This window comes from Callithrix jacchus, chromosome 5 (genome assembly GCF_049354715.1).
Source record: "Callithrix jacchus isolate 240 chromosome 5, calJac240_pri, whole genome shotgun sequence".
Classification (NCBI taxonomy): domain Eukaryota; kingdom Metazoa; phylum Chordata; class Mammalia; order Primates; family Cebidae; genus Callithrix; species Callithrix jacchus.
In genome coordinates, this window is record NC_133506.1 from 12,375,041 (window position 1) to 12,398,431 (window position 23,391).

Consider the following 23,391-nt stretch of genomic DNA (forward strand, 5'->3'; position numbering starts at 1 on the left):
CAGGATGGTCTCGATCTCTTGACCTCGTGATCCACCTCAGCCTCCCAAAGTGCTGGGATTATAGGCGTGAGCCACCGTGCCCGGCCAACACTGTTAGATTTCTTAAGCAGCTGTGCAGAAATTCATTTGAGAGATAAAGAACTCACTGGCAAAACACATACTCTCCATTTTAGCCCTGGGCAATTTAAGACAGTTAAAGTGAATGAATTCTGAATCATTATTTTCACTTGCATACGTATTTAAGTAAACACCACGCTGCTGCCTATGAGGTGATTAACCTGTCCGTCTTGTTCTCTTAAAACAGAATGCGATTCACACCTTTGTGCAGTCCGGGTCTCACTTGGCTGCAAGGGAGAAGCTAATTTTTGAATTTTTTGTATAAATGAGGGTCTTGCTATGTTCCCATGACTGGTCTTGAACTCCAGGCTGCAAGTGATCCTCTGGCTTTGGCCTCCCAGAGTGCTATTACAGACCTCAGCATCCTCACCTAGCCTGTAACTTTTTTTTTTTTTTTTTTTTTAGACGGAGTCTAACTCTGTTGCCCAGGCTGGAGTGCAGTGGCGCAATCTCTGGCGACTATAACCTCCACCTCCTGGGTTCAAATAATTCTCCTGCCTCAGCCTCCTGAGTAGCTGGGATCACAGGTGCACGCCACTACACCCGGCTAATTTTTTTGTATTTTTAGTAGAGATGGGGTTTTGCCATGTTGGTCAGGATGGTCTCAAACTTCTGACCTCATGATCTGCCTGCCTTGCCCTCCCAAAGTGCTGGGATTAGAGGCATGAGCCACTGTGCCTGGCCACCTATAACATATTTTCTAACAAAACTGTCCACAACCCAAAACTCCATCCCACAAACTATTCCTTTGTAAACATTATTTGAGGAGCTTTTGTTTCTGTGTTTTCCTTCTTTTTTGTAATTTTCTATTTTATCGTGAGCTTTGGGAGTTCAGACTAAGACCCAGTTTGACATCCTGACTCCAAATCATCCTGGGAGCTCATGTTTGGACTCTCTGCCATCTCCATCTCTGCTATTTCTCTCCTTCCAGCAGCTCCATCCTATGATTCCAACTCTATTCCTACCCTTCGTGGTTCAATTTAGCATAACTTTAAAAACTATTTTCTTCCCTTTTTAACGCTTTCTTTTATAGCTCTAGACTGGGATAAAAATTCCATAACATCCATAATTAAATGGCTCTAGTGTTAAATCAACTTTAAAATTAACATCATATTTACACCCAGCTATGGCTTATGTCCACATTCCCAGCTCCCATGTTCCCACAGGGACTGCTACTTAGGTTGGATCTGGAAATTAGTGCTTTGAGCAATATTCCTTCCCAACCCTGCCCTAAAAAATGTAACAAGGATAGAAGGAAAAACCTCAAAATAGGCAGGCTGAAAAAGACAAATATTTCCATACACAAGAAACAGGTACAGGCTTGACACAGTGGCTCATGCCTGTAATCCCAACACTTTGAGAGGCTGAGGCAGGTGGATCACTTGATCTCAGAAGTTCCAGACTAGCCTGGCAACATGGAGAAATGCCATCTCTACAAAAAAAAAAAAAACACAAAAATTTAGCCAGGCCCAGTAGCACGTACCTGCAGGAGGCTGAGGTGGGAGGATGACCTGAGCCAAGGAGGTTGAAACTACAGTGAGCTGTGATCGCTCCACTGCACTCCAGCCTGGGCAACAGAATAAGACCCTGTGGTGGGGGGGAGGGGGGGTTGAGGGGGAGGAAAAGAAAAAGGGAAAAAAACACTTATGGAAAAAATGAGGCTGACATTGGGACCTGCTAGGCTGAGCCTGGAAGCCCTAAGCCAGGCAGCCTCAGCTCCAGCCTGGAAACAAGGTGGGGGCTGAACCAGGCCTGGCAGGCTTCCCCACTCTTCCACGCCATGGTTGGCAACCCTGGGGAAGATGACTAGGGCTCTACCATAGGACTGGATCCACAATGAGAAGACACAAACCCACAGGAGCACAGAGAAAGAGATGAAATTCCCAGAAGATTCCAGATGGAAAGAGAACAACTAGGTGTACGGTCTTTCAGGCTAACTGACAGTGCCATGGACATCATGTTAACCTCTGTGACCTGCAGATGAGTTCCTGGAAAATCTAAAGTAACTGGAAGACCATGAAAAAGGAAGAAATGATCAACCCCTGTGGCCTTACTTAACTTTGAGACATTCTCTATTGTTCCTTATTCCCACCCTAATTGATTAAGACTATTGGACTTTGTCACCGACCTTGGTCAACATTCTGACTCCACACCCTATGACCCCCTCCCAGCTTGCAAAAAACCACCCTAAACTATAACTTTCCACTGCCCACCCCAAACCTATAAAACCAACTCCTAACCCACGGCCCTTCGCTGACGCCCTTTTGTGCCTCAACCTACCAGCACCGAGGCGAATAAACAGCCGTGTCACTCACATAAAGCCTGTTTGTTGGGGCGGGGGGGGTGGTCCTCTTCATTCAGCCCATGAGTTTTAACACTAGGGAGGGACTTCATAAGTACATCAGGGTTCCCAGTGATTTACATGAAGTCACATTTAAAAGAAACACATATAATAAGAAATTAAGGACCAAAAGTAGACAGAAATGAATCAAATAAAAATTTTAAAAGAGGTATAATTATTGCAATAAAAATTGAACACAAACACATGACTGTATACAAAAAAAAAAGAGTAAACTGGAAAATACTAGAGGATTCATCCAGAAGGCAATGCTGGAAGATACCCACATCATTAGACAAAGCAGCTAGAGAAATGAGGACAGGCTGGAAGACTGGGGTGTATCATTCATAGAAGTCCATGTAATAGTGGAGGGCAAACTACAATTATTTCCAGATGCACAAAGACTAAGATGGTGACCATCCACAGGCTTTCAGTGTATCTTAAGAGGGAAGAAAAAGAATGTAAGAAACAACAGGGAATGAGGAAGCTGACAACAAACACAGATGAATTCAACTGCCAACTACAAAATATTACAAGTTTAACCTAGAAAAAGTAAATCTTAAATTCTAGACCATAATGACAGGGCAGGTGGTTGAGACATGCTCAAGTTTTTGTCCCCAAAGTGAAGGGAAGAAAGATGTATCATCTCCTGGGCTATAAGGCAAAATAAAGCCACAAAAGAACCAGGCAACCCCCATGCACGAAACCTTCCCATTCACACTTCACGTTGACCTAATTTAATTTTGAACAGCTGATTGACGCCTCTTCCCCTAGAAAACCTGTGGCAACCTTAAGGCTTTGACAGTGAAGGAAATCCAGTTTCAAAATTTTTCATTATAGGAAAAAAGGAAATGGTAATGCCAGTTGTAAAATTAATTAAACACCTCTCTGAGAATTAACACTATTTAAAAAATAACTAAATAAAGTATGAATGAAAGTAGTCAATCAACGTGCTTAAAGATGCCACGTTCAAGCCGGGCTTGGTGGCATGCACCCGTAATCCCAGCTACTAAAGCGTCTGAGTCAGATGGCTTTAGCCCCGCAATTCAAGGCTGCATTATGACTGCAACACTGCCCTCCGGCGTAGGCAAGCATGAGACTCAGTCTCTTTAAAAAAATAAATAAATAAATCCTCCAAGGCAGGAGGATTGCTTGAGCTCAAGCTCTTAAGTTCAGGACCAGCCTGGGCAACATAAGGAGACCCTGTCTCTACAAAAATAATAAAAAATATTAGCTGAGCATGGTGGCAGGCATCTGTGGTGCCAGCTACTCGGGAGGATGTGGTGGAAGGATTGCCTGAACCCAGGTCAAGGCTACAGTGAGCCTTAATTGTGCCACTGCACTCCACCCTGGGGGACACAGTGAGACCTAGTCTTAAAAAATAATCCTGACACCTCTGTAGATCCATTTGCCCTCAAAGTCTTACTGTGGAGTCCCTTTATCGTCAGGCCATGGGGCATGCCAATAGTTTCAGATGCAACATTGATAACAATAATCTTGAAACCAGACATGGTGGCTCATGCTTATAATCCCAGTGCTTTAGAAGGCTGAGGCAGGAGGATCACTTGAGCCCAGGAGTTCAAGACCAGCCTATGCAACATAGTAAGACCCCCATCTCTACAAAAAGAAGAAAAAAATAGCCAGCTGTAGACTACAGGCTGCACACACCTGTAGTCTCAGCTACTCAGGAGACTGATGGGAAGACAGTTTAAGCCTGGGAAGTCAAGGCTCATTGCTTTAAGGACACCACTGCACTCCTGCCTAGGAAACAGAACAAGACCTTGTCTCGAAATAAAAAAAGGACGAAATCCTGGAATACTATGCTTCCCATTAGCCCCATCTCCAGTATTAAGAGGAAAACATCTTGAGGCAAGACCTCTCTAAAGAGCATTTTTCAGTTTTTAAACCAACACTTTATAGGTAACTTTATACAAATCAAGTCATCATCCTACATCTGGGATAAAAATGTTCTTACTGAATATAATGAATGTGTGTAATCGGCTTTGTCTGACTGCTATCCCTTATTGAGATAAAACTACCTCTATGCCGGACACTGCTGCCGTAATACACACGGGCAGTGGGGTTCCACGCAGTAAGTCATTCATCCTCCCACCTTGCAGTGTGTGTGATGTTGGGTTGCACCTTATTTCCTAAGATACATTTTTGAAGATAAAACTAAGCCTTCAACATCCTCCAAGACACACTGGGCTAGCTTTAAAATGTTAACAGCAATGCATGCCTCCTTCCTGGAGTTAATCCCAGCAGATGACTTCAGGCTGAGAGCACAGCTAATACCCAAGAGTTAGCCGAAAGACTATCTCACATATAAAGTATTTGGTTTGCAAATGCCTTAACCTTCACCGAAAACATGAGTTTTAAAGCCAATCCTATGCTGATTCCATCCGGAAACTACTTTCAAGAGATTCGAGAAGAAAGGAAGACTGGGAGTACGCTTACCGGAAGGGTGAAGAAAGCTGGGTGCTTTGCCTCGTCTTCGTATTTGCCTTCCGTTGAACCTCCAGCCTCCATTGATTTGGATGTGGTGTTCTTACCAATACCCATCATTAAGACAAACGAGTAGTTTGCAGTGCCGTTGGAGAGCAGCTGGAAGTGAAGGCTTATTCAGGCAATGAGCCCAGGATCAGCTGGTTCTTCTAGCGCCTGGAGCCGATTCTCAGTCAGAGATAGGGCCCGCAAACGGCATCTCTTAGCACCTAGAAAAGAAGAGCACAGTCAAATAACCCCAAAGCACAAAAACAACACAGGCCATCTGGTCACTGAGTTTCTTGCTCAGAAAGAAAGTCATACTACACATTATATCTAAGCATCCAAAAAATACTTCACCTAATTACAGTTTTCAGGCACCCACCCCTTCTTCACTTAATAGTCAGTCACCCACTGATTCTGAATTGGCTGCTACAGAGGGTGACCATCAAACCAAATTATCAAAAATATCACAGTACTAGGGAGAAAAAAAATAGCTAAGGTACTTCTTTGATATGCATATTGTTTATATGCCACAACCCAGCATTACCTAATAGAACTTTCCGCAATAAGGGAGCTTTCATATATCTGTCCTGTCCAACAGAGTCATGTGGCTACTGAGAACCTGAAATGTGCCTAGCGAAAATGAGTAACTGAATTTTAATGGTATCCAGGTTTAATCGAAATCTAAATAGCTACTTGTAGTTTGTGGCTACTATACTGGACAATGCAGATACAGCCAGTTAACCATGATTAGGTGGGTATTAAAATAATTCTAAATTCCCTACATGTGCCCAATTAAAAGCAGGGGAAGATACTCAAAAGCAGTGAAAAGAGGAAGCTGCCAGACACAGTGGCTCATGCCTGTAATCGCAACACTCTGGGAGGCTGAGGGGGGCAGATCACCTGAGGTCAGGAGTTCGAGACCAGCCTGGCCAACATAGAGAAACCCTGTATCTACTAAAAATGCACAAATTAGCCGGGTGTGGTGGCAGGTACCTGTAATCCCAGCTACTCAGGATGCTGAGGCAGGAGAATTGCTTGAACCTGGCAGGCAGAGGTCTCAGCGAGCCACTGTACTCCAGTCTGGGCAACAAGAATGAAACAGTCTCAAAAAAAAAAAAAAAAAAAGAGGAGGTAAAACGAACCTAGGATTAAATGGCCACACAGGATTCCAGGACAAAACCAAAATGTGCTTCAAGTGGGCTAAAAAAAAAAAAAAGGCAAAACATTCCAAAGCAATCAAATGACAACACAGACCTAAAAAAAGAAACTCAATCCCCCAACACACCCCAAAAGGAGGTAAAGTGGCACAAAACAAGAAGGGGCAGGAGTGGGAAATCAATACCAGGAGACCTAAAATGGATCAGACATGCCCAGAGCCTCTGACACTGTTTACTAAACAGCACAATCCACCAAGGTAACAGAAAAACCTAAGAAAAAGTCAAATGTAGGAAGGCTCTGGAACAATTCTATGTAGCCAAGTTTCAATGAAGCAGCAGAAAATTCAAGAACTTCCAGCCTCTACTAATTTCAAACAACTGAAGTATATCCTGGACAATAAAAGCAATGAACAAACACCTGGAAGGCTTTTTGACTGGGCTTCAAAAATGAGAGGGCACAGGCCAGGTGCAGTGGCCACGACTGTAATGCCAGCAATTTAGGTGGCCTAGGCAGGCAGATCACTTGAGTTCAGGAGTTCGAGACCCGCCTGGCCAACATAGTGAAACCCCCAGAAAGAAAAAAATACAAAAATTAGTGAGGTGTGGTGGCGCACACCTGTAATCCCAGCTACTCAGGAGGCTGGGGCAGGAGAATCGCTTGAACCCAGGAGGCAGAGGTTGCAGTGAGCCAAGATTGCGCCACTGCACTCCAGCCTGGGTGACAGAGTGAGTGAGACTCTGTCTCAAAAAAAAAAAAAAAAAAAATGACAAGGCACAGAGTAACCCTCTAAGGAATGCCATTACATACAACAAAACATGCCTAGGTTGCCTGAATTTATTTTATAAAGAAAAGATAATGCAAACAGGTAGGGGTGGGAAGGGCAGAGGGCATCCCCTGGTACTCCAATTAAAGTGACATCAGATCTTACCATCAATTATCTTCCCACCAAGAATAAAGAATCCGACAAAGCTGTCCTGCAAACATGAGAACAGGCCTGCAAGAAGTTTGGAAATACAAGTACAGAACTTGCTGTTCAAGGAATGCTTCATGAGACATTTTGTTCAATAAAAACTTTGGATGAGCCAGGGCAAAAATTAAATGTGAAGAAATAAAGAAGAGAAAGAAATATACAAATTTTAGAGTTCAGCAATCAGAGGGTAAGAAAGGAAAACAAAAGAATCCACTGCCAGAACATGGAGTTCCATGAGGGGAGTACGGAGAGCTAGGTACATACATCAAATGCTTTGGGGTGGTCGTGCTTGTTTGCATATTCATGCACATTTTGCATTTTCATTCACATGCTATCCATGTTCACTTAAAGTAGTGGTTCCCAACCCAGGGTAATTTTGCCCTCCAGGGGACATCTGGCAACGTCTGGAGATGTCTTTGGCCATCACAACTGGGGAGAGCTACTAACACCTAGTAGGCAGAGGCCAGGGGTGCTGCTGAGCATCTTACAATGCACAAGACAGATCCCACTCCAAGATGTCAGGAAGGCTGAGACTGAGAAATCTTGGTTTAAAGACACTAGCCTCCTCCCAAGGATGCCATCCCACATGTGCCATGTTGATCCTAAGGATGAGATCAGGTCCTCCAAGGGATACACTCAGCAGTTGGAGGAGCAGGAACATGCATACAGCAGAGACTAAAGCCCACAGAGAAGATCATCTATGGGACTTACTCCAGTTTGGTCATTATAAGAAGAATTTTCTGGCTGGGCGCGGTGGCTCATGCCTGTAATCCCAGCATTTTGGGAGGCTGAGGCGGGCAGATCCCAAGGTCAGATCGAGACCATCCTGGCCAACATGGTGATACCCCATCTCTACTAAAAATCAAAATTTAGCTGGGCATGGTGGTGCATGCCTGTAAACCCAGCTACTTGGGAGGCTGAGGCAGGAGAATCACTTGAACCCGAAAGGCAGAGGTTACAGTAAGCCAAGATCACACCATTGCACTCTAGCCTGGGCAACAAGAGTGAAACTCAGTCTCCAGAAAAAAAGAAAGAAAAATAATTTTCCCTTTTCAATAACAGATGAATAGGTCATTATATTTTTCCTTAGCTTTCTGCCATTTTACTGTGCAGTTTCCAATCTATAAAAGCAGAGACTTCCTATAGTCAGAAGGAAAATTATGGACATTGCTTAAAAAACCCTAAAGGCTCTACTCGTAGCCCTGATGGTGTATGCATTAATTACTTAGAACTAACCCTTTTCCTATATTATTACCTAATATAGGAACTAACCCTACATTATTACCTAAAATGTTACATGACACTCCAGGAAACCAGATCCTAGCAGAGGCGAAGTTTGCACAGAGGCAGAAGCATCTGGCATCTGTTGCTCGCCTGCTATGACTGTTCCTTTGCATGGCTGCTCAGGTTCCTATGACCAGGGACCTTTCCTTGGACTACTTACTGGTCCTTTCCTTAAATACTTATTTTGGCTTCGCCGTCAGCATGGTTTGTCTGCTTCCAGAAGCACTTGGAGACACCTCTCTGTGAATCTGTGTCATCCTCAGGCTCTATCCTTCGCCTGGGCCTCCCATAACTGACGTTACAGGGCCAGCACTCAGCTTGCCCATTTTGTTGCCAGGATACCACCAACAGGTTAAGTCTACCGATGCAATGGCAGCTTCCTGTCACTGCCAGACTCCCTGTGCCCACTGACATCAAGCAGACCAAACCCAGTCACATACCAAGATGACTCAAAGAGGCAGGAAAATGGGTCAACGAGCATTACACTCCACAGGAGCTGGCAGGCACATTAGGCTAGAACTGACTAGTCCATGGAGGGTATCAGGATAAGGTGTCCAATTCAGCAGGAAAACGAAGAGAATCTAAAGGGTTTCAAAGAGGATGAAGATAATGGTCAGATTTGTACTTGGGCAAGGTAAAGTTTGGACAAAGTAGAAGATGAAGGCCGGGCACAATGGCTCACATCTGTAATCCCAGCACTTTGGGAGGCTGAGGCAGGAGGATTATTTGAGGCCAGGGGTTCAAGACCATCCTAGGTAACATAGCAAGACCCCCATCTCTACTTAAAAAGAAGGAGGAGGAGAAGATAATGAAGTGGAGGCCAGAAGACCAGAAGGCTGGAGTATCTGTGTAGATGAGAAATGGGGGCTGCAGGGCAGCCGCAATGTGGAAGAAAAGGAGAGAAGGCGGTGAGAGAGAAACTAGAGAGTGGAACAGAGTTAGTTACCACTTGCACAGTGGGCAAGGGCATGGGGAAAAGCAAGAATTCAAAAGGGTACTGAGATAGATCTCCAACCAGAGAGTCTAAAGATGGTGATAATTTATAATAATATTTACTTTATTTCTGATTATAAGAACACTGCAGAAACTTCCTAGTGAAAGCATACATCACATTCAAGAACCCCCCTCTCCCCCTGCTGCAATCCCCACCAAAAGGAACAAACACTAAACAGTGAACAGTATACCCACCTGGCCACTAAGAAAGGCCCCAACTTCCAAAGGCTTGGTATGGTACTATGAATCCCCCACCCCCAAAGCCTTTCACTTATGAGAGTTGGCTCTAGCATCACACCCAGGTCTCAAGCATGGATCCACAGGTTGGTGGATGTCAGAGGGGAATGAACAAGCAGAAAGCAGACCCAGCTGGGCAGTCAGAGTGGAGTTAATGTCCAATGAGGCAAAATGAACGCAAGGATTAGGAGTGGGCCTTTAAAATAATTCGAATTCATATCCTAGGGGAATTCAAGAAAAAGGAGTAACTCCAGGACCAAAGGAGTTCTTGGAAATCATACACGACAGTCAAAATAAATCTCTTGGTAGATACACAACTGGGGACCACGTTGATAAATTATTAGACCAATTCCACGAACTGTCATTACAGCAAGAACCAGCATCGGTACAGGAGTAGTTTCCAGTTGATGGATGAGGAGTGAGAATGATAAAGACACTTTCCTCACACTGAAGGACAGCCTGGGGTCTTCAGACACAAAGGCAACCTTATGCTGGAAAGATACTGAAAGAAGTCACCGCTGACACATCCTGGGGAAATGCCTGGACTCTGAAGACATAAAATCTTGAAACTTCTTGTCAGAAAACAAACAAACAAACACAAGCAGGTTACTGATAAAGGAAAGATACTATTAGCCGGGCGCAGTGGCTCATGCCTGTAATCCCAGCACTTTGGGAGGCTGAGGAGGGTGGACCATGAGGTCAAGAGATCGAGACCATCCTGATCAACATTGTAAAACCCCGTCTCTACTAAAAATACAAAAAATTAGCTGGGCATGGTGGTGCGTGCCTGTAATCCCAGCTACCCAGGAGACTGAGGCAGGAGAATTGCCTGCACCCAGGAAGAGGAGGTTGTGGTGAGCCGAGATCACACCATTGCACTCCAGCCTGGGTAACAAGAGCGAAACTCCGTCTCAAAAAAAAAGAAAGAAAGATACTATTAACATCAACTTCTTACCATTAACAGTAAAAACTGGAGGAAAAAGTGACGTTCACAGCATCCTGAGAGAAATGAATGCAGGGCCTAAAATGCCACATCCAGAGCACCCTCAGGGGTCCCACCATCCTGCCACAGCCCTCATAGGTCCTAACTCATTCATCACAACCCTACAGTTGAATAAAGACATGAAACTCTACTGCAGGGATCACTAGAACACTGCCAAGTCTGACAGCCCTTAATAGATAAAATCTGTACAAGTGGGTGATTTTTCAGAAATGCTGCCATGCATGGATTCACGAGTTTTTCACGTCTGCAAGCACAGAGCCTCTTTTGTGGTTTATCCCCTTATGTCCTTTGCCTATTTTCTACAATGTTTACAAAGCTTTATTATAAGGATATTAATCCTTTAAATCTTTGTTGTATTTGATGCATTTTATCCCTGCTTTTTGTTTTTATGAATTTGGGGGGTGACCTTTGAGCTGCCAGAGTTGTCATCATGTTTGTGGAGCCACATCCATCAGCCTTCTACATTGTGATTTAGCCACTGCCACCCATCATCTTCCCAAGATCTATAAAAAACCCAGAGTGAAAATGAACACACCCAAAAATAAAATTTGCCTGAAGGAGTCACAATAGATCTCTACCTTGAGACCACCAGAAGTTTATTTTTTCAGGAGATAAAACAGGCAAAGAGGATACTGAAATACTGGTAGATTTTTACATGGCCACTTGCCATATAGTCATATTCCAAGGGGCCCATAAGCACTTTGTCCCATATCTAGCCTATCAGTAGAGCTTTTAAATCACCCTTATCTATATCAACTTTAGGGAAAATGAGGGGACATTTTTTCTTCTTCTTTTTTAAAAATTTTATTTTTTTCATTCCCCTAATACACTTATATTTTTCTTAAAGAGAAAAAAAGGTCTCACTGTGCTGCCCAGGCTGGACTCAAAATCCTGGCCTCAAGCGATCCTCTTGCCTCAGCTTCTCAAGTAGCTGGGACTACAAGTGCAAGCCACCACGCCTGGCTAATGAAAATAATGGGACTTTTTAAAGCAGAATAAATTGACTCTCCTAGGTTAAGTTCATCTTGGTGTTCCAGACATGAACATCCATTGCAGCAGGAAACCCCTCCCCACCATCCCCAGCACTAGGAACGTACAGGGATATTTCCATTCGACAAGAATACCTTCCAGCAAGTACTCACAAGTTATAGTGGGGGAACCACCCATGCTCTTCACTCACCTCTTCCAGAGTAGTACCTGGACTATCCTGAAGCCTTAGATCTGAAGAGCACAGGAGAGGCTAAGAAAGCGCAGAGCAGTGATGTTCTGAGAAAAGCGTCGGGGAAGAGGACTGCAGGGCTCGGGAAGAGGGGAACACCTTTGGTCAGGGACAGTATATGGGGAATAAAGGAAGAAGGGGAGAATGCTAAACAAAGAAATGTATCCTTGAACACTGCCGTAAAAAGCCCAAAAGGACAGAGCATTCCACACCCCATGCACAAGGATGATGCGGACACACTCAAGGTCGGAAAGAATGCGACAGCCTGAGATCAGAGGGTTTATCAACACAGGATGAGCGTGGTGTGCATAAATGCCAAGGTCCAGTGGCAAAATGCAACAGATAGAGGGGAGAAGTGAGGGAAGAGTGGAATTTAACATCTGTATAAAAACAAGAAGCAAAATCTCCCTGGGAATCTGACACTGGGGAAGTGTGCCAACCCGTGGTCCTTCATTGCCCTTCTTCCTACCCCTTGAAAAAGAGAGAAAGAGAACGAGTAAATCCACTCACTGTCTTGCCCTTAATACACGACAGTAGGAAAGGAGGAGCTGAGAAATGAATGATCATGATGGTAGCGGCAATGGCAGTAAGAACTGCAGTTTTCCAGTTGCTAAGTGTCTGTGTGTGCCAGGCACATCTCTGACCTCTTATTAAATAAATGACAGTTATTTCTGGCCAGTAAGCATAGTATTATTTGGTTTGCAAGAAACTCTACAAAAGTAGAAACTGAGCTTCAGAGAAGTAAAATAACTTGGCAAAGGACATACGGCTATAAGCAGAACAGGATTCAAACTTGAATCAGTAATTTGAACTTGCTTTACACTGTTTATACAAGCAAGACATAAAACTGTCCTTTAAGAGCTCAGCTTACAGCTATTCTCCCTGGCCAAACATAGCCCAGGCCAGCTGGCCTGTACACACTCCCTCTGTGAGACTTGCTGGTGATTTCTGCCCTCCTTGTGATTTTTAAGGGGGCACTGAGGGGCAGGGACCACCTTCAAGCTCCTTTTCCAGGGCTGATACCCATCCTCCTCAGACTAGAAACTCTCTACCCTGTGCAAGTCTAGTCGCCTGCATGGATGCTCCCTAGCACACGTCACCACAACATCACAATTGCCACTTAACTCTGGTTCTCATTCCACCTTTTTTTTATGAGATAGGATCTCACACTGTTGCTCAAGCTGGAGCGCAGTGGCACAATCACAGTTCACTGCAGCCTTGACTTCCCGGGCTCAGGCGATCCCCTCAACCTCAGCCTCCTGAGTAGCTAGGACTACAGGCATGTACCACCATATCTGGCTAGTTTTTGTAAAGATGAGGTTTCACAATGTTGCCCAGGCTGGTCTTGAACTCCCAAGCTCAAGCAGTCTCCTGCCTCGGCCTCCCAAAGTGCAGAGATTACAAGTATGAGCCACCGCACCTGGCCCTCATTTCGTCTTTTTTATTTTCATTTTTTGAGATGAAGTTTCGCTATTGTTGCCCAGACTGGAGTCCAATGGCGCAATCTCAGCTCACCACAACCTTCACCTCCTAGGTTCAAGCAATTATCCTGCCTCAGCCCCCTAAGTAGCTGGGATTACAGGCATGTGCCACCATACCCGCTAATTTTGTATTTTTAGTAGAAATGGGGTTTCTCCATGTTGGTCAGGCTGGTTTCAAACTCCTGACCTCAGGTGATCCGCCTGTCTCAGCCTCCCAAAGTGCTGGGATTACAGGTGTGAGCCACTGCTCCCGGCCCCTCATTCCATCTTGATAGCTCTAAACACCTGCCCAAATGGTAAGTAGCAAGATGCTTCAACAGAAAATTACCATGCTCTTTGACGGCTTCCTAATTTAGAGTGACACCGAAATTCCTTCACAAGAGATGACTATGGGCCTATCCAGGCCCTCTTTACCAGTCCCTTGTAGCCCCTACTGTGGTCATTCACGGACCTCTCCTAGCTCTCAGGATGCTGCTCATGCTATCCCTCCAAAACGAGCCTCCTTCACCTCACCTCTTCTCACTGGGTGACTCCCATCAATACTTCCTCTGATCACCACCTAATCATGGTGTCGGAGGACCATGTGGAAGGCCAAGTGTGATGGCTCACATCTGTAATCCCAACATTTTGGGAGGCCCAGGCAGAAGGACTGTGCTTGAGGCCAGGACTTTGAGACCAACCTGGGCAACATAGCTAGACTCCATCTGTACAAAAAAAAACTGAGGTAAAACTTTAAAAGATGGTTGTAATAAAGCAAGATCATGTCCATCTGTCTGCCCAGCCAGACAGCTGTGGGAAACAGAAACAGTATCATATCACAGCCTCACCGTCTTACCTCCACCCTTGGTGCTGAACTTGGCACGTATATGAAAGGTTATCCGAAGTCTGTGGATTGATAAATGATGTTTTTTTAAAGGCATGTGGTATAATGTAAGGGTGGTTCTCTTTAATAATCTTACTACATCAAAACTATCTGTGACACAGCAGACACACTGATGTCAGAAACAAGTCGGGGGTGTCAACGTCACCACCGTTGATGGACGCCAATGGAGAAGGATGAGGGAAGTATTGGAAAAGTCCAAATTATAACTATAACAAAAGATATGAAAAACCTCAGAGAGAGTGAGGTGGCTGAGTTGGTTGGTGGCGGCGGTCGTGTGGCAGACGCAGGGATGTAGATCTTTGTGAGGACCCTCAAAGGCAAGACCACCACCCTTGAGGTGGAGCCCAGTGACACCACTGAGAATGTCAAAGCCAAAATTCAAGACAAGGAGGGCATCCCACCTGACCAGCAGCGTCTGATCTTTGCTGGCAAACAGCTGGAGGATGGCCACACTCTCTCAGACTGCAACATCCAGAAACAGTCCACCCTGCACCTGGTGCTGCACCTGAGAGGTGCCATTACTGAGCCTTCTCTCCGCCAGCTCGCCCAGAAATACAGCTGCCACAAGACGATCTGCCGCAAGTGCTATGCTCGCCTGCACCCCCGTGCTGTCAACTGCCGCAAAAGGAAGTGTGGCCACACCAACAACCTGCACCCAGGAAGAAGGTCAAATAAGCCTCTACCTTCCTGCAAGGGCAGCCTCCTGCCCAGGCCCCATGGTCCTGCAGCCTCAATAAAGTGTCCGTTTAGTTGACTGGAGCAGAAAAAAAACAAAACAAAACAAAACAAAAAACCCACCTCAGAGAATCTACAATTAGATAGCGAGTTACAACACACACAAGCAAGCCTCTTTCTATGTGATTGAATCACACATTTTCCAAATGCCAGCGACGAGCATCTGCATCAGAAGCTGGCTAGCCACCACCTGGCCTGTTTCTGTTTTTACGTGTTTAAAGGATTGTGGACAACAGCAAAGAAGAACATGTGAGCGAGATCACTTGGCCCCTAAAACCGAAGACATTTACAGAAAGGTTTGCCCGTGCCTGACAACAACAGGATGAAGGAATTGTGCTCACCACGGCAAAAACAATGTTAAATACTTAATAAATGTAATAAAAATATGTGTGACCTTCATGAAGAAAATTATAAAATACTATTGAGGAACATAAAGATTTGAGTAATCAGAGAAACAGATGATACTCTTCAATAGAAAAGGTACTGTAAGAATATTCATTTCTAATTAACAATCTATACAGATTTAATAAAAATCCATTAATAATCCTCCAAGGGGTCAAGGGAGCTTGCTAAAAATTCCTCTAGAATAATAAGCAAGGGCTGGGCATGGTGGCTTACGCCTCTAATCCTAACACTTTTGGGAGGCCGAGGCAGGTGAATTACCTGAGCTCTGGAGTTCGAGACTAGCCTGGGTAACAAGGCAAAACCCTGTCTCTACCAAAAATACAAAACATAACTGGATGTGGTGGTATGTGCCTGTGGTCTCAGCTACTCGGGAGGCTGAGGTGAATCACTTGTGCCTGGGAGGTGGAGGCTGCAGTGAGCTGAGATTATGCCACACTGCACTACAGCGTGGGTGGTAGAGCGAGACCATATCTCAAAAAATAATAACAAGCAAGGATAGCCACAAATATCTGAAAAATTGGAGGAGTGTGATCAGTGAGATAGGAACCCTAATGTAAAGCTGTAATAAACAGAAGTTCAATAGGTATGAAAACAAAGTAACTATTAGTTATTAACACAGCTTTTCAGCTTTCGGCTCAGAGGAAGCCAAGGTGTGTCGTTCTTCGGTCGTCCTGAATCTGGGTTCATCTGACACCAGCCGCCTCCACCAAAGTCCGACCCCAACGAGGTCAGAGTCATATACCTGAGGTCCACCAGGGGTGAAGTCAGTGCCACTTCCACGCTGGGCCCCAAGATCGGCCCCCTGGACTTGTCTCCAAAAAAGGTTGGTGATGACATTGCCAAGGCAACGGTGACTGGAAGGACCCGAGGACTACAGTAAAACTGCCCATTCAGAACAGACAGTCCCAGATTGAGGTGGTACCTTCCACCTCTGCCCTGATCATCAAAGCCCTCAAGGAACCACCAAGAGACAGAAAGAAACAGAAAAACGTTAAACACAGCGGGAATATCACTTTTGATGAGATTGTCAACATTGTTCGACAGATGCAGCACCAATCTTTAGCCAGCGAACTTTCTGGAACCATTAAAGAGATCCTGGGGACTGCCCAGTTTGTGGGCTGAATGCTGATGGCCGCCACCCTCAGGACATCATAGATGACATCAACAGTAGTGCTGTGGAATGCCCAGCTAGCCAAGAAGCACAAGGATAAATATTTCAATAAAGGATCATTTAACAACTAAAAAAAAAAAGCACACAAACACACAAACTGATGGACATGATATAGCAGCATTTCAAATCATAAAAGGAACTATGGATTTTTCAATACAAATACCAAGACAATTGGTTACTACCAAATAATAAAATCCAGAAAAAGACCTAAGGTCTACATTTTAACATTGTTAAGAATGCACAGAAATATTTAGTGACATGGAAATATGTTCACCCTGTTATGTATGTGCTATTTTTCTTTCTTTTTTTTTTTGAGACGGAGTTTTGCTCTTGTTACCCAGGCTGGAGTGCAATGGCACGATCTCGGCTCACCGCAACCTCCGCCTCCTGGGTTCAGGCAATTCTCCTGCCTCAAGTCTCCTGACTACAGGCACACGCCACCATGCCCAGCTAATTTTTTTGTATTTTCAGTAGAGACGGGGTTTCACCATGTTGACCAGGATGGTCTCGATCTCTTGACCTCGTGATCCACCCGCCTCAGCCTCCCAAAGTGCTGGGATTACAGGCTTGAGCCACCGTGCCCGGCCTGTTTGTGCTATTTATCAACTTGCTTTTTACATAACACATGGTGAACATCTTTCCATGAAGTGAAACAAGCTAGCCACAGAAGCACAAATACTGCATTATTCCACTTACGTGAGGCATCTAAAATAGTCAAATGCAGAAGCAGAGTAGGATGGTGAATGCCAGGGACTTGGGGAAGGGGTCAATGGAGAACTGCTACTCAACAGGTTAAAAGATTTAGGTTGTCAGGTACGGTGGCTCACACTTGTAATGCTGGCACTTCGGGAAACCGGAGCAGGCAGATTGCCTGAGGTTGGGAGTTCAAGACCCGCTTGAACAACATGATAAAACCCTGTCTCTACTAAAAATACAAAAATTAGTTCAGCAATGGTGGCACACACCTGTAATCCCAACTACTTGGGAGGCTGAGGCATAAGAATCACTTAAACCCAGGAGGCAGAAGTTGCAGTAAGCCGAGATGGCACCACTACACTCCAGCCTGGGCGACAAACAAGACTCTGTCTCAAATAAAAGCAAAAGTTTCAGTTACACAACATGAGCAAATTCTAGAGATCTGCTGGACCAAACTGTGCTTATAATTAACAATGCTATAGTCAGGCATGGTGGCTCACACATGCCTATAATTTTAGCACTTTGAGAGGCTAAGAGTGGGATAATTGCTTGAGGCCAAGAGTTCAAGATCAACCTAGGCAACATAGTAAGATTCTATCTCTAGAAAAAATTAAAACTTAAAAATTTGCCAGAAATAAAAGAAAACAATACCACATTATGCACTTAAAAAGTCGTTGGCCAGACAAAGAAGCTCACGCCTGTAATCCTAGCACTTTGGGAGGCTGAGGCAGGCGGATCACCTGAGGTCAGGAGTTTGAGATCAGCCTGGCCAACATGGCAAAACCCCATCACTACTAAAAATAAAAAAATTAGCCAGGTGTGATGAAGCATGCCTGTGATCCCAGCTGCTTGGGAGGCTGAGGCAGGAGAAACGCCTGAACTCAGGAGGTGGAGGTTGCAGCCACTGCACTCCAGCCTGGGTGATAGAGACTCCTCCGGGATTGGGGCGGGAGGAGTTTTTCATAAGACAGATCTCATGTTAAATGTTCTTATCACAATAAAAATTTAACAAAAATAAAAAGAATGGTAGAAGATACTACTTTCCTTGAGTGAAAAAAAAGTTCTTTCATAAGTAAAAAGAATTAAAGGCAATATATACAATGAAATAGAATGTACAGCATTCACCCATTGTGCATGTGTATAGTATGTATGTGTACACACACCAAAATGTTAGGTGATAGAAACACAAATGACTTATTTTTCTCTTTTAACTCCTCTATATTTTCTAAACTAACCTAACAACAAAAGATGGGTCCACTTTCTCCCCTAAGAGTCTCGTGATGTCCACATTGCCACCAGTTCTTCCTTACTGCTCAGACTCAAGTTCAGGGGAAAGGCGGGTTCTCCTTACAGCATCTACCCCTTTTACAATGTAATACAAGCAAAGAAATTCAGTCCTTTCTGTTGTGAGCTCAGAATACAGCAATGTGGAATAATGACCTCATGTTTAAAGTTCTAAAATAACTCTGGGTTTCAGCAGAGAGTGGAGAAAAGCCAAGGTTCTACAAATCACACTTGGCATATAGATTTTTTTAAAGCTCTCTGCAGCCAAAGTTAAAAATCACTACCTTAGAGCAAGCAGGAAATCACTAGAGTCTCAAAAAGAAAAAAGTCACCTCAAAATAAATGTAAACCTGACAAAGGAAAAAAATCAGCAATCTGGCCAATTCTATTATGTGGAAGTAGAAAAGTAAAATAAGCAGAAAATCACTACAATCTCAAAAAAAAAAAAAGTCACCTCGAAATAAATGCAAACCTGACAGAGACAAAAAAATCAGTAATCTAGAAAATTCTATTATGTGTAAGTAGAAAAGTAAAATAAAATGTTTGGATCTTTAATAGATCTTTCAATTCCCTGAGAAATGAATCACTAGCTCTCCAGCCACTAAGAATCATGCACAAATGCAGAATGACAACAGCTTTCAATCAGTACTTGTTTCATCAGCTACTCAGCCGGTAATGATTTCTTTTCAACTTCATTTTATCTGACCATTTTTCCCTGTCCAGGAAACAGAGTCACCCCTCTCAGTGCGGCTTAGCAGGGCCACTTGAAAGAGAAATGTGATAGCACCAGAGGTTTTTAGGGCTGAGCTTTTCCTGGAGTTAAATATCAACACTTTGTGTGTTTCTTAAAAGAACCACCAAATCCTAAGAAAAACCTGTCCTTTCAAGATCAGCACCTAACAGAGTCAGCATATAACATACAAAGTGCCCAATGGCTGAATGAATTATCACTGAGAGTCTTCCCAAAGAGTAGAATCCCCCGATGTAAAATTCATCTTTAAGGCTGGGCACAGTGACTCATGACTATAATCCCAATGCTTTGGGAGGTCTAGGTGGGAGGATTGTTTGAGGCCAAGAGTTCAAGACTATCCTGGGCAACATAGCGAGACTCTGACTCCACAAAAAATGAAAAATAAAATTCATCTTTATATTCCCGGCTCTTAGTACAGAACAGACAGATGCTCTTTACAAGAAAGTACACGAGGGTAAAGGGGAAAGATAGATGCTTGGTAAATGCTAATGAAATTTACATTTACTCCAAGTGGATGGTACTGAATAAATACTACATCAGAAATATAAATCCATAGCAAATCCATCATTTGCTCTAGACATAAAAACCTACAGTTCTCCAAAAGGGATAGTAGAGAGAGAAATAGCCAGAATAAGAATCAGTGGCTCATGTGCTTAAGACTCACTGGGAACCCTTATTTAAAATGCAGATTTCTGGGCCAGGCACAGTGGATCACACCTGCAATCCTAGCACTTTGGGAGGCTGAGGCAGGCGGATCGCTTGAGCCCAGGAATTCAAGACAAGCCTGGGCAACACGACAAAACGCCATCTCTACCAAAATGTAGAAAAATCAGCCAGGCATGGTGATACATGCATGCAGTCCCAGCTATTTAGGAGACTGAGGTGGGAGGATGGCTTGAGCTCTGGAGGTAGAGGTTGCAGTGAACTGAGACTACATGACTGTACTCCAGCCTGGGCAACAGAGCCAGACTCTGTCTCAAAAAGAAAAAAACATTTTTCACACAAATACATGTAAGACAAAAATTCAACACTGTTTTATTCATAACAGCCCCAAACTGGAAACATCCAAAGAGTCGTCAAGATGTGGACAGATAAGCAAACCATGGTGGGTCCATCAGAAGGAACACTAGTCAGCAATAAACTGGAGAGCGACTGCTGATGTGCCTGACAGCACGAGGAGTCACACAGACATTTCGTTGAGTTAAAGCAGTCAGACACAAGACACACAGCCTGAGTCTAAAAGACAAAATCCTGCTACAGTGGCACAGGAAGCAGAGAGTGGTTACCTAGGGCAGCAATGGAGGGAGGGGCTCCCCAGGGAAAGGAGTGATAGAAATCTGTTTTGACTGTGATTCTGATGGCTCCATTTAGATGTGTATCCACTTACCGTATGTAAACACTATCGAAATAAAATTGACTTTAGAAGACTAAAAGAATTCAAAAGCCCCTGTAATCCCACCAATTTAAAAAATGTCCCCTCCTCAAATTCTAATCCTGGAGACCTACCTTGGGGGATTGGGAACCTATATTTTTAACAAATGGACAAAAATTCTCATGCTAACAGTCCTCAGATCACCCAGACCTTGGGAAAGGCAGTCTTGGCTGGGAGAAAGCTATTGTCTCCACTTCTTTAAATTGACCCAGACAGGGGAAGAGTATGACTAAGAAGGAAGACTTTGGGATAAGGACACTCAAAACCTCAACCTGCCAAGTGCTACTTTAGTTCTCACCAAGACACAAACAAGAGCTTTCAGGGCCGGCCAGGTTCAATGATAAAGCACATTCCAAAACCCAATCCATGGCTCTGCTTAAATCCCATAAGGGGATTATAGTCAAACTGTGGCTGCTCCATTAAGTTCTGTTAAATGCTAACATTTGACCTAAATCCTTTAATCCAAGTCAAAAAAGATTGTTGGAACAAGTATCTTCAACTTGTAGGTGTGGTGAGGTCTGGTTTTGAATGAAACGCTCTGAATTCTCAAAACAAAACAAAACCCTCAACTTGCATATGATCAACCCCCTTTGAATAAAATGACTGAACTGGTTACCTAATACACAGAGTCTGACTTCAGGGAGTTTGCAATTCTGATGCTGATCGTACCTATACTTATTCCATTTAAAGCTCTAAAGCAGCAACAAATGAACTTATAAGCAGTGGTAATTATTTGATCTTGTGATGACAACTATGTCATCATAGTGTGTGACTAAATAAAAGAACAATCATTCTGTAGTCTTCTCCAAATTGCTGCAGGAACTCTTGCCCTTATTTTTCTTTTTTGGAGACAGAGTCTGGCTCTAGCATCCAGGTTGGAGTGCAGGGGAACAATCGCAGTTCGCAGCAACCTCCCACCTCAGCCTCCTGAGTAGCTGTGACCACAGGCATGTACCACTAACCCCAGGTAATGTTTGTATTTTTTATAGAGACAGGGTCTCACTTGTTGCCCAGACTGGTCTCAAACTCCTGAGCTCAAGCAATCCACCCGCCTCGACCTCCCAAAGTGTTGGGATCATAGGCATGAGCCACCATGCCAAGCCAGCACTCATTTTTCAAACTACAAGTCAGTATCTACTACTGCGTCATGAAATTAAATTAGTGGATCTTGACCAGAATTTTTAAAACAATGGCATTTGACAGAACAAAAACCTTCAGAGCGTATCTCAAAAGACAGGGGTAACCAAGATTGTCAAGGTAAAATGCTTCATGCTGCGGGTCAGGGGAAAAGAGTCTGGAAGTCACTGATGGAAAAGTTCTGCACACTGACATGAAAAGCATGTTCCAGGCCCGACTTAAATCAGATGATTTAGTGACCTTAAACTATCATGCCCATAGAAATATTGTGCCAAAGTGAGAAAGTGGTACCAGACGATGGCACTGATGACAAAGTATCACATTCCCCTGCCACAATGATGGAGAGAGTACCCAGAATCGAAGCACCAGGGTGGCCTTATAATTAATTACCATAATCTACCAGAGCCCTTAACCAAACTACCTCCAATGACTGCAACGGAAGGAAATCTCCTTTGCACCCTAATGTGCCATCTCAGCCTTCTGTCACTATCTCGGTTTGCAGATTTAATTCTTTTAAAGAATTAAACATGTTTTAAAAGAAGCCAGATAAAACCTGGATTTCTGAGAGGGAACCATCACAGAAACCGGTTTCCATCTGTAGTGAGCCCCAGGAGTAATGATCCCTTAGAGGCCACTCCCAGGGCCCCAAGAGGGGTCCTGACAGCAGCAACCCTGCTCTGACAGAAGAAAAAGGGTCCCTGGGCAAACACTGTACTAGTTAGGACTCATCTAAAAATGGGTTCTCAGATCCTCACCAGTGGGCCAGAGAGGACGCAAAACCACCGGATAAATGTGGGAAATTTTCCTGAAACATCCATGGGGGTGACTTGGGTAGAGAGGATCATTCCTACTGACAGTAAATAGTTTATGGCTCATGAAGTAAAACGGACAACAGACAGAATGAAACAAGATGTTAAAGAACGGGCTCTGCCTGCAGAAGATCCCTTCAGTTTGTCCCAAAGACTTGGTCCCAGAAGCACTGGTGCAGACAAGCTCTGGTCCCCAGATGAAATGCTAAATCCTAAAGAAGCTCCTAAATCCAGCCTGAGACACGTCATTTTGCTGACATCGAATTACGCATGAGCCATGAGAGGTGACGGTCATGGTGTCTAGGTGACAAGACAATAACTCATTTGACTGCTTGTTTAGAAGAGATGGAGTCTGAGACAGTAAAATGTCAAAGCGGTGGATGCTTTGTTTGTTTGGGGGCTTTAAGATACAAAGTCATCCACAATCTTTCTTTTTCTAACCTAATGCTACAGCAAACAGATGCTACAGGGCCTGCTATCCCTGGTATCTTTCAGCAGGGATAAACTTTCTAAAACTTTATTTAAATAAAATTATAACAAGACCACCTTGAGCCTCGTCATCCTGGTCATTTCTCCTTGGTGCCAGGTGCTGCCCACACTGACCTCCAGAGTTCCCAGGTCTGGGCTCAAGAGGCCTCCTCCTCCAAGGAGCACTCCTGGGTTAGCTGTCCTTCTTCTGTGTTTCCATGGTTCCCAGCTTCCTGTCTGCTCCCCACCAGAATGAGATGGCAGCAGGGACACCTTGTCCAATGCATAAAAGGCATTCAAATATTTGGGGAATCCCTGACTCATTCAGGG

The 23,391-nt window shown here is 44.1% G+C and overlaps 1 protein-coding gene and 1 pseudogene across 9 annotated transcripts in view; one reads left to right on the forward strand and one right to left on the reverse strand.

Annotated features, from left to right (window-relative positions):
* Window positions 1–23,391, reverse strand: part of SLC23A2 (solute carrier family 23 member 2) — a 140,304-nt gene that overhangs the window by 71,467 nt on the left and 45,446 nt on the right. For 8 of the 9 annotated variants that reach the window (XM_078371321.1, XM_035298317.3, XM_035298311.3 and 5 more), the window contains one exon: window positions 4,913–5,169. In XM_078371321.1, the coding sequence (XP_078227447.1) occupies window positions 4,913–5,020 (108 nt within the window). In that variant the 5' untranslated portion in view covers window positions 5,021–5,169. Of the gene's footprint in view, window positions 1–4,912; window positions 5,170–11,770; window positions 11,963–23,391 lie in introns of those variants that run through there. The other variant, XM_035298316.3, reaches the window with a different exon arrangement.
* On the forward strand, window positions 14,463–14,927 carry LOC118153554 (ubiquitin-ribosomal protein eL40 fusion protein pseudogene; annotated as a pseudogene).